The sequence below is a fragment of the Marmota marmota genome, unplaced genomic scaffold (assembly GCF_001458135.2).
Source record: "Marmota marmota marmota unplaced genomic scaffold, marMar, whole genome shotgun sequence".
Taxonomy (NCBI): domain Eukaryota; kingdom Metazoa; phylum Chordata; class Mammalia; order Rodentia; family Sciuridae; genus Marmota; species Marmota marmota.
The window spans coordinates 235,746-246,941 of NW_026000349.1; the positions used below are offsets into that span (position 1 = coordinate 235,746).

At 36.7% G+C, this 11,196-nt stretch overlaps 1 protein-coding gene across 1 annotated transcript in view; it reads left to right on the forward strand.

Annotated features, from left to right (window-relative positions):
* Positions 1-1,224: 1,224 nt before the first annotated feature.
* Positions 1,225-11,196, forward strand: part of LOC107160720 (broad substrate specificity ATP-binding cassette transporter ABCG2-like) — a 40,904-nt gene continuing 30,932 nt past the window's right edge. Inside the window, 5 exon segments of the mRNA XM_015507355.1 lie at positions 1,225-1,427; positions 4,380-4,439; positions 5,153-5,267; positions 6,270-6,422; positions 9,088-9,224. Coding sequence (XP_015362841.1) covers positions 1,225-1,427; positions 4,380-4,439; positions 5,153-5,267; positions 6,270-6,422; positions 9,088-9,224 — 668 coding nt within the window.

Sequence of the window (11,196 nt, forward strand, 5' to 3'; positions counted from 1 at the left end):
CCCACCTGGGCTCTTTTCATCATAGAAGAAGTAGTCTTCATGGGCTACCTGTCTCATTATCATATTAGTTCTCTGTTCTGTGATATAATTTTAATATGCTAGTAAGGAAAGGGTTATCATGGTTTATTCCAGTGACTAGTTTCCACATGCCTTTATCCTTTATAATTCCGTAAAGCCTTAGCACTGTGTTAGAGGAAAGTACAATATTAATATGTATGCCTGTGCATCACTGATAGTTAGCTTTATAACTTTGCTTTTCTCAGTCTTCTGTTTCCTGATGTTTGCTGACCCCATAGTCTTGAGGACTGAGTGTACTACCTCACTTTTCTACTCATTTCTTTTTTAGCATTTGGTTATTTTTGAAAGAACTAGGGGCAGAGAGAAATTTCTTCATGGATGACATTGGCTTTTCAAAAACAAAGCTAGGTTTGTTGCAGGTAATATTTCAAACCTCTTGCACAAGACCAGTTCACATTAATGTCTTATCTAATTAAATATTTTAAGGGGTCTTTTGCAACTTATTTAGTGAAATGCTTTAAATCTACTTTATGAATGTAATATTCAGTTTTTGCTTTAAAGTATGGAGCTTCTTAACTATTGGCTTGATTTACTTAATAATTTTCATAGTTAATTTAAAACTTTGCTAGAATTTAAATGACCATTAAGGAAATGATTTGCCATTGTGAAAAATTATGATGTTACTTTCTCAGCTGATTGAAAGTGCATAACAACCAGAAATATAAAGTCTAGAATTATAAATTCAGAGAGCTTTCTCCTGTGCTTGACTGCTTGACTAATCTTGTATTCATAATAACAATGTTATAAACTCAAAAAAAAATGTGGCACATGATGATGGTGTAGGCTATCCCTCAATGTAAGTTGTGTCATACTATGTTTTCAAGTACTACACCAGGCACGTAAAACGCTCACCTGTCTTTTCCCTCCATTATGAGTTTTGGGTACTCTTTAATTATCAGGAAATTATTTGGCATCTAATTTTGAGTGTTTCATTGAATTGAGGATTCAAAGGTGTTTTTCCTCCCATTATGGATTCAAAGATTGTTCTTATCATAGTGATGTGGGTTGACTATTAGAAAGTAATCTAGTGCAGCACACTTTAAAACAGAATTGATTTAAATATATTAGCAAGGGTTTACAATCACATTTATATGGACTATCAACTTACATTGTTTCCCCCTCTACAGAAAGGCAGAATATGTCAAGATGTCTTCCAGTAATGACCAGGATTATATCCCATTTTTACAAAGAAACAACAGTGACCTCCCTGAGATGACCTCCAGTGACCTGAAGACATTTCCTGAAGGGGCTGTGTTAAGTTTCCATAACATCTGCTATCAGGAAAAAGTGAAGAGTGGCTTTCTATTTTGTGGGAAAACAGTTGAGAAAAAATTACTATCAAATATCAAGTATGTATATGAACTTTTTAAAAGACCACTTTAATGACCTATCTCAGGCTTCAAAGGCTTTGCCTAATACCAATAAGTTACTGTGAGCATTTGTGCTTCAGTCTTTGTGCTGGTGTATAGACACATGCTTTCATTCCTTTTGACTAAACTAGGACTAAAATGACTCCATTTAATGAATTAAAATTGACTCATGAAAACTAACTCATTAAAATTGACTTGTGAAATGCTGACAAGATTTTTTGTAGAAAGTAATGTGACTGCCCACATGCAATTTGAATAGATGTTCAAACATACTGTGGGAATGTATATTTACCTTGCCCTTCACTTTATCCCTCCCCCCCATTTTTTTATTTGTTGGAGCATGGAGGAGTGTGGATTACAGACTTTACCCAGGGCTTTGTGCTCCCTGGGTCATCATTCTCCCCATGAGCCACACTCCCAATTCCTCTTGCTTATCTTTTTCACCTGGGAGACTACTGACTCAGTATACTAAGGGTCTCCTCTATTCAAGAGTTCACACTGAGTTTATGGCTTAGTGGTGTGCATCTCTACAAAGGAGGAGGCCATTGTTTTGTGCTTTGTTAGACTTATAAAATGTAGTAAGTCTTGAAGTTTTTATTTTGTTTTTACTGTTACAAACATAGCAAACATTGGTTTTCATGCTTATTCACATTTCTGGTTTTTTATTCAAGAGAAGGTCATATTTTTCTGGCTGCAGTGTTTCCAAACTTTCTCCTATCTGCTGGACTCAAATAGTCTCTGGTGTGTGAAGGGTCACTCTCATTATCTTATTTTTGGTTTGTGTTGAATAGCACTATCATTATTGAAAATTATGACAATATTTCAAGAAAAGGTCATGAGAATCTTGTTTTTTCTTTGGATTTTTGCTCTTCTGTTCATTGATTAAGAAGACAGTAAGACAAAAATTGATCATGAGAATTCATTAATTTTCCCTACTTTCTTAGAATTTTATTTTGCTTAGTTTTTATCCATATCTAGCATTTGAGCTTTCTCTTACCAATTCTAAAATTATTGAAAAAGGGCTGAGTATGTAGCTCAATGGTAGAGTGCTTGCCTTGCATGCATGAGGCCCTGGGATCAATTCTCAGCACTAAATATAAATCAGTAAAGAATAAAGGTCCATTGACCACTAAAAAAATATTATGGAAAAAAATTCTCCATTCCAGCAGATGTGTGGATGTCCTATAATTGTGAGGAAAATTCTTCACCCTGTTTGAGAAATTGGTCTGGTTATCTATTTTGAAATAATTTGAGATGTAAAGCTGCATGTGCATAACCCTTTCACCAGATTCCCTAACTGTCCACACTGCACTGTTGCTCCCATCATTGTGTCTCATTTGTGTCCATTGTTACTACTGTTTTTTGTGAATCACATGATTCACCTTTATCCCTAGTTCTTTTAGTACTACTTTCTAGAAAAATGATTCCTGTCCTGTATAATCACTCAATTGTTTTCTGGAAGCAACTAAGAAATGATGTATCCTCAGAGTGAAGGCAGGAGAGGTCCTGAGGATCACTCTTCACTGTGTTCCCCACATAAGTGACTAACCACCACATCGTGTCTCTGCAGTCTTGTCCATCCTGGTACTTTCTAGTCCCATCCCACTCCAGGTGATGTTAAAACTGATCACCTGGTTATGTTGCTGTCCATCAAACTTCACCATCAGATCACCATTTTCCTCTTTGTACTTGATTAATATGAGTGGTGATACTCTGATATTACTCCAGAATCTTGTTCTTCATTAAACTTGAGTTTCTTTCCACTATGGTGACTCCTGTGTGGATCAGCAACCACTATGATCGTTGATAAAGTGTGAGTTCCTATTTTCATTGTCTCATAATTTGCATTCCAATAATAGGAAAAATCTTCATTCATCATTTCTCATTTTGGTTACTGTATAGACTCATGGATTGTATTTTTTTTTTAATTTCCTTTACTAGGGACTGAACTAAGAGTTACTATACCACTAAGCTACTTCCCCAGTCCTTTTATATTTTGATTTGAGACAGTATCTTGCTAAATTTTCCAGGCTGGCTTCGGACTTGCAATCCTCCTGCATCTGCATAAAGAGTCTTTGGATTACAAGAGTGTACCACAGTGTCTAGTATGGATTTGTATTCTATACAATAACACTCAATTGTAATGCTTCATTAGTATTATTTATCTTCATACTCCTATTGCTGCTGATTTAGTCAGTAGGAAATTTTTCAAGACAGGTTAATTTTTTATTTTTTAACTCATCCCGCCACTCTTAATTCTTTGGCATAGCAAGAAGTTCCAAATTTATTGTATACTTGCCTTCCCAGTCCTGGAATCCTCCAGTGTTTATTTTTGGAGAATGGTATTGAGAAAACATGATCTGGGCGATTTGAACACTCATTGCTATTCGGGTGTCATTGCTCCTGTGCCTTCTAAATGGACAGACCTAGGGAGTGTATGTATGCAGGTACCTACACACATTGAATATGTCTATTGCATTTGGTAGTATAGCCATTTGGACAATATTAATTCTACCTATCCAAGAATATGGGATGTCTTTCTATTTTCTAAGTTCTTCAGTTTCTTTATTCAATATTGTGTAGTTATCATTATAGAGGTCTTTCCCCTCCTTGGTTAATTTAATTCCCAGTACTTTATTTTATTTTTGAGGTTATTGTAAACAGAATAGATGTACAAAAAGGATCATGGTTTAAAGAATAATTGAAAGGAATTTAGAGGGACCTGATCCATCTTTCTTATAAATATTGACTAATAATAACATCCTTCATAGACTAGACTTCTGTTAACCAATAAGTCTTTTTTCTTTGATTTGGTGCTTGTTTTCTGTCTGCAATTTCTTCAGTCTTCCTTGAGTGTATCATTGCAGAGTCTAAGTAAATAGTACTGCATTTAAAGTAGAACAATAAATCATCATGCTTTTGTGTTTACAGTGGAATCATGAAACCTGGTCTCAATGCTATTCTGGCACACCAAAGTCGAGGGAAATCTTTGTGAGTATAACAGAAAATATGTCTCAACCACTTCTGTGTAGTTGTCGTGTGATTTCTAAGATGACTTTTTAAAATTTACTAGGGCATAACTAAACAATTGATATGGTGATGTTGGCCATATTAGAAGTGAATGGAGGGGCTGGGGATTTGGCTCAAGCGGTAGCGTGCTTGCCTGGCATGCGTGCGGCCCGGGTTCGATCCTCAGCACCACATACAAACAAAGATGTTGTGTCTGACGAAAACTAAAAAAATAAATAAATATTAAAATTCTCTCTCTCTCCCTCTCCCTCTCTCTTTCTCTTTAAAAAAAAAAAAAGAAGTGAATGGAGAGGGGAGAAAGGGAATAATGATAAAAGTGGGAAGATGGAGCTGAAGGAATAATTGAAGACAATAATTCTTTTTTTTTTTTTTTTTTGTAAAGAAGCACATTGCCTGAGCTGGATCCACCAAATTCAGACAGCTAGAAGCTCATTTGGGAAGACTGTGCTGGATCAGCCAACATGGCTTTGCTTATATATCTTTGGGTTTTCTTGTAACAACAACAACAGTAACAACAAAAAGATGATGAGAATTTAAGCATACACATGCACATATAAATAATTTTAGTTAAACCTCAGATTTCTGGAGTAGTAAATTTTCTAAGTTTAGCAGAATATGAGAGATATGGCCTATAATGGAGGAGAGAAATCTGTAACGTATATGTCCTTTTATAGGTTGCTAAATATCTTAGCTGCAAGGAGAGATGCATCTGGACTATCTGGAGATGTTTTGATCAATGGAGCACCTCAATCTGATAATTTCAAATGTAATTTGGGTTATGTGGTTCAGGTAAGAATTCGTAGATTTGCCTTTTTTGTTTCATCTGTATGAGCATACTCTTTACTTACAGGTTATTATGCTTCTAGTTGTTTATGTGACATGCTCACATAACCAATATTCATTCCACCAGCTTTCATAATCTTCCATCTCAAGAGTTAAATGGAAAAGCAAGGAGGACTTGGAAAATGACCCTGGACAATGTTATCAATTCTGGCTTGTGTATAATTTACAAGTGTCCACAGTTGTCCTTTTTACCCTTCTAGCATTTTTCCTTTCCCTAGAAGATGTGTTTGCAAATCCTTGTACAAAGCAACCTGGCTGTATCTGGTTCTAGTGGGCATGATTACCTGGGCTCAAACCTGGCGTGCAGATTGAGGATGAAAATGACTTCCTTGGACTCTGCAGCTATCTTTATGTGGGTCACTGCAATTGGTATAGTTGAAAGTTTACTATTAGCTTGAACTTTACCTTGGTTATGTTATTTTTATAGATCATGGATTAAGTTGCATATACTGAAATATGACTGAGGAGATTAAAATGAGACAGAAGAAGACACATGTACAGGGAAAATTACACTCAACTTAGAAAATTAGTGAAAAAAAGCCCCAGAGAGAAGTCAGTCCAGTCTGGAGCAGATTTATTATTAAGCATCTAAAATCATTACAGAGTAAAGAAACAAGTATGAAATAGGGAAAACTGAATGGAAATCTAATGATATTAAATATTATCACTAACAAATTTTACATATGATAATCATATTGTGGTTATGTTTTATATACATATAGAACTATGTACTATGATGTCTGGAATTTTCTTCAAATTATAGATGAGACAACACTGATCATGAGTTTATAATTAATGAAATTGAATTTTGAAGATGTGGAGTTTATTATATTATTCTATTTTTGAATATATTTGGCAATTTCCTAATGGAAAGTAAAAATAAAACATTTTTTGGTAAAGGGAAAATGTTGATTTCTGATTTCAAAAATGAAAAAAAAATTGCATTAGGATGATATCGTGATGGGCACCCTGACAGGGAGAGAAAACTTACAGTTTTCAGCGGCTCTTCGGCTTCCAATGGCTATGACAAATCATGAAAAAAATGAAAGGATCAAAAAAGTCATTGAAGATTTAGACCTGGATAAAGTAGCAGATTCCAAGGTAGTGTGAAAAAACCTGATAGTATCATAACCATGAAAGATGACCTCCTGTGTAGATGCTGTGACCTAAATGTGTGTTCCCCAAAATGTGTGGGGTCAAAAGTGGCTGCTTTCTGTAATGATGAGAACAATGACTACTTACATACTATGAAGGTGGAAATTAAGTGGAAAAATACTCTTAATAATGGCTGTATCCTAGGAATGGAGTGTGGTTTGGTGTGGGGAGTGTTCCTCACAGGACCCTTTCCACCCTCATTGTTAAGTCATGGCTCATTTGATGTCTTTGAACTAACCCTTCTTCTTCCTGTTTCTCTTCCTGCTATTAACTGCTGTTTTCTTTCTCTTCCTCCTGGGGCCTTTGTTCCATGACTTTTTTGAGGTGAATTTCTGGAATCGATAAATGACAAGAATCCAAGGATTATTGCTTTGTATGTTTAATTTTTCTTTCAAAATTGTATTTTGTCAAATTATAATTTACTTTTAATTCATATAGTCACCAAGAATTTTTGGAGCCTTTCTTTGTCAGTTTTCTTATCCCCACCTCACTCTCTCCTTTCTTTCCTTTCCTTTGCCAGTCCTATTTTCAGATCTATATTCCAGGCTTCTTTAGTTTTGAGAGGTACAGTTGTTAACAAGTGTGACAATGAGTGAAGTGTGACAAACAGTTAATGCCTACTTAGGCATCAGAGAGAAAAATTGAGTGGAATGCATCAACTTAACACTATTGAACAGTTGAACAGTCTGTAAGCAGGGATTGCTGAGCAGACATTTGAAGCTGTGTATGATAATGAGCTACTTAGACTGTAAATGGTTCACCTCCTTAAGAACTCCCTGACTTAGAAGCAATGAAAGTTGGGGTTCTACTGGCTTCTGCTTCCTGTATTATTGTGGACATTCTTGCATGTGAAATATATTTGTTATGGAAGAATAACCCTAGGATTCCACTATTTACCATTTATTTTTTGTGTACTTAGTGATTGAGTTGTCTTTGCTTTTCATCTGTTTATTGACTTGACTTTTGAGTTTCTTCTGTGGGATTCTACTCTATTCTTTAACATTAAGCACTCACAGCCTTAAATTTCTTGCTTATGTTTTCTGGAAAAATATGCAGAGGTAGTCACTGACTGCCTATATTCAAATAATCTAATTGAATTCCATGGTTCATTTTTTTTTTACTTTTGGCATTTGCAGGTAAATGGATAGAGTTAGAGAAGATAATGCTAAGTGAAATTATACAATCCCCTCAAAACAAAAGCCAAATGTTTTGTCTGATATAAGGAGGCTGATTCATAATGGGGTAGGGAGGGGAAGCATGGGAGGAATAGACAAACTCCAGATAGGGCAGAGGGGTGGGAGGGGAAGGAAGGGGGAATGGGGTTAGAAATGATGGTGGAATGTGATAGACATTATTATCCAAAGTACATGTATAAAGACACAAATTGGTGTGAATATACTTTGTATACAACCAGAGATATGAAAAATTGTGCTCTATATGTTTAAGAAGAATTGTAATGCATTCTGCTGTATATATAAATTTTAGAAAGTTAATTAAAAACAGAAAAGATATTCTCCTTACTATAATGTGATTGTTGAATCATTAATAGAAGAGTAAATTCCTAATTCTATTCCCTTAGACTTCTCAGTTGTTAATATCTTCTTCCTTAGTTACTATAGCTATTTCTTACTGAAGTATTTTATAGAAATTATATATATATAAATAAAATATTTTACCTCTTGTTATGCATCTCCAACAAACCAGAACATTGCCTTCCTTGTTTTAATACCATTATCAACTAACACAATGAGTAATGTATTTACATCATCATCTATATGGAGCTCATGTTAATTTGTACACATTTTCCAAATTGTGTCCAAATGCCTTTTATAGTTCAATTGTCAATAGCACCCTTGTTTGAATCTTGTTAAGAGACTCTTTGGGAACTCTGAATTTCATAATTGCTTCTAACTTTCTGCCTACCTAAAACCTTCCTTCTCTACTCACACACAGAATGACATTGACTCATTCGAATGAGAAAGCCCTTTGCCCTGTTGAATAACCTGTCTTCTTTTAAGTCTGAAAAGGTAAAGTAGAAATTCTGCATTCAGTTATGGCATGGACAATGTCAGTATGGAAAACCTTGTAGAAACTGAAAAGGTGTAGATAGTGAACATTTCCTGGCTCTAAATGTACCTATTTTTGGTAGATAGTGAACATTTCCTGGCTCTAAATGTACCTATTTTTGGTAAGTCCACTTGGGGACTTTTGGTGAAAACAGTGTGGGAATTTGTTAGAAGTCTAATAAATCACCATAAAGTTTTCCCCTTTTCCTCTCCTATCTTTCTCTCCCATTTTAGGCTATAATTTCACTATGTCAGGGCAATGACTCTTCATGTTCTAATAGACTATCTTAAACCTAAATATACTTAAAAACATACAGGACTGTTCAAAGCATGGGCTTCACATCCAGTCTCGGCACTTACTTAGCAGCTCTGCTCTGACCCTCAGTTTATTCACTTTTAAGAGAAACTTCTTTCTTCTCCCCCGTGTTCATTTATTTGTTGCTCACAATAATTAGGACAATGAGATAAAGTATTTCTGTCAGGACTGTTCAACAATCATACTGACTGTGCCATTCTTGCTGATAATGTAATAATCTGTGCTTTAGGTTTTATCTAGGGGAGAAAGAAAAAGGACCAGGATAGCAATGGAGCTGATCACAGATCCTCCCATCTTATTTTTGGATAAACCAACAACTGGTTTAGATTTGAGCACTACAAATGCTGTTCTTTTGCTCCTGAAAAGGTAAAGTTCTTTCATTTATTCAATATATGATTACTTCTGTTTACCATATATTCTTGGTTCAGGGAAATCAGAATACATCAGCAGGCTTTCTTACTTCTTTGTTAGAGGGAAATTATAAACAAACAAAGAAATGTTATCGAGATTGATGAAATAAGAGTGTAGGGAAGGAAAGTGGTAATGGGGTTGGGAAGCTGTTTTAAATAGTAGGAGGGTCAGGGAAGACCACAAGCATGTGACAGGTGAGCTGGAGTGAGACCTCATGTATCTGCAGAAGAGTTCTGGGTGGAAGGAGCAGCCAGTGGCCCTGAGCAAGAGCATTCCTGGTGTGTGTGGAACATCAGAGAGACCACAGAGACAGAACCTAGTAGATAAGGGGAAAGGAAACTGGGTGATTTTGGTGTAAAAACAAAATACCACAGACTGGAGGCAAACAACAGAAATTAATTTCCTTCTAGTTCTGGAGGCTGAAAGTTGATATCAAGATGTTCCACAAGGTTGTTTTTCCAAGGCCTCTCTTATTGGCTTGTAGATGACCATCTTCTCCCTCTGTGCCAGTTTCTAATCTCCTCTTAACTGGACACCAGTGAGTGAGGACCTTCAAGGTTCTCATGCAATCATAATGACCAATTTGAAGACACTTATCTCCAAAAGTAGCCACATTCTGAGATACTGGGGGTTAGGTCTTTAACATGTGAGTTTTGGGGAAGCCAGAATTCAGCCATTCACAGTTATAAATGATGTGAGATGAAGTTGGGCTGGCCTAGCTCTCCTAGGCCAGTGTTAAATATATGGCTTTCTATTCTTTTTGCTAGGGACATGGGGTCATTTTTTGTCTTATTAAAGATACAATAAGCTTTCATTTGCCATTCTAGAATTGGGAACAATGAATGTTCAATGAACTGAGCAAAGGGGGTTGGCTTTATAGGAAGAAAAGGGCAGAAGAAAGAAGAGAACATATAGCATAGGGGTTATTAGAAAGTTACTTTCCTTAAGGGGTTAAACAGAGGGGACTTCCTTGTAATGCAACTCAGGTAATACAGAGCTCTTATGATTGGTTACTGAGAATCTGATTTTGGAAAACAGACCCATTGAAATCTAGTTTGATTACCTTGTACTTAACACAAAAGACTCATGGAAGCATTTTGAGCATATCAGAGCAGGGCAATGGCTATAGGGAAGGCTGTGAGGTTAGGATAGGATGAGTGAAGGACTCTAAGAAGGAACTGTTGAGGCAGGATGGGGTCTGGACTAAGGTGCTCATGCTGCAGTGGTGGGGAGCACAGGTTCTGAATCTGTTTGAGGCTAGAAAAAACAATCAGTTTGGGAAGTGGACCTGGGCTTTGAGAATTGAGAGATGATGCCTGAGATTTGGGGCCTGATTAAGAGGAAGAATGAAGCAAAAGAAATGACAATAGCTTTTATTAAGAAGTGAGAACTGGGGCTGGAGATGTGGCTCAAGCGGTAGCGCACTCGCCTGGCATGCGTGCGGCCGGGGTTCCATCCTCAGCACCACATACAAACAAAGATGTTGTGTACGCCGAAAATTTAAAAATAAATAAACATTAAAATTCTCTCTCTCTCTCTCTCTCTCTCTCTCTCTCTCTCTCTCTCTCTCTTTAAAAAAAGAAGAGAGAACTGTGGAGCTGGGCATGGTGGCATATGTCTGTAATCCCAGCAGCTTGGATGCTGAGGCAGGAGGGTCATGAGTTCAAAGCCAATCTCAGCAACTTAGTGAGGCTCTAAGCAACTCAGTGAGACCTGTCTCTAAATATAATATAAAAAAGGACTAGGGAGGAGAGGAAGATGGCGGGGAGGGGAGTGCATTGCCCCCGTGTGCTGCTTCACTGTGTGGGAGTATGACAAGTCAGGACGGCTAAAGGCTATCTTGTTAGGAATTTCCAGCAATAGTGGGGTGCTCCGGAACCTGGAGGAAGGATTTCCATCGCATGAGGATCGGCTACGGGGACTCAAA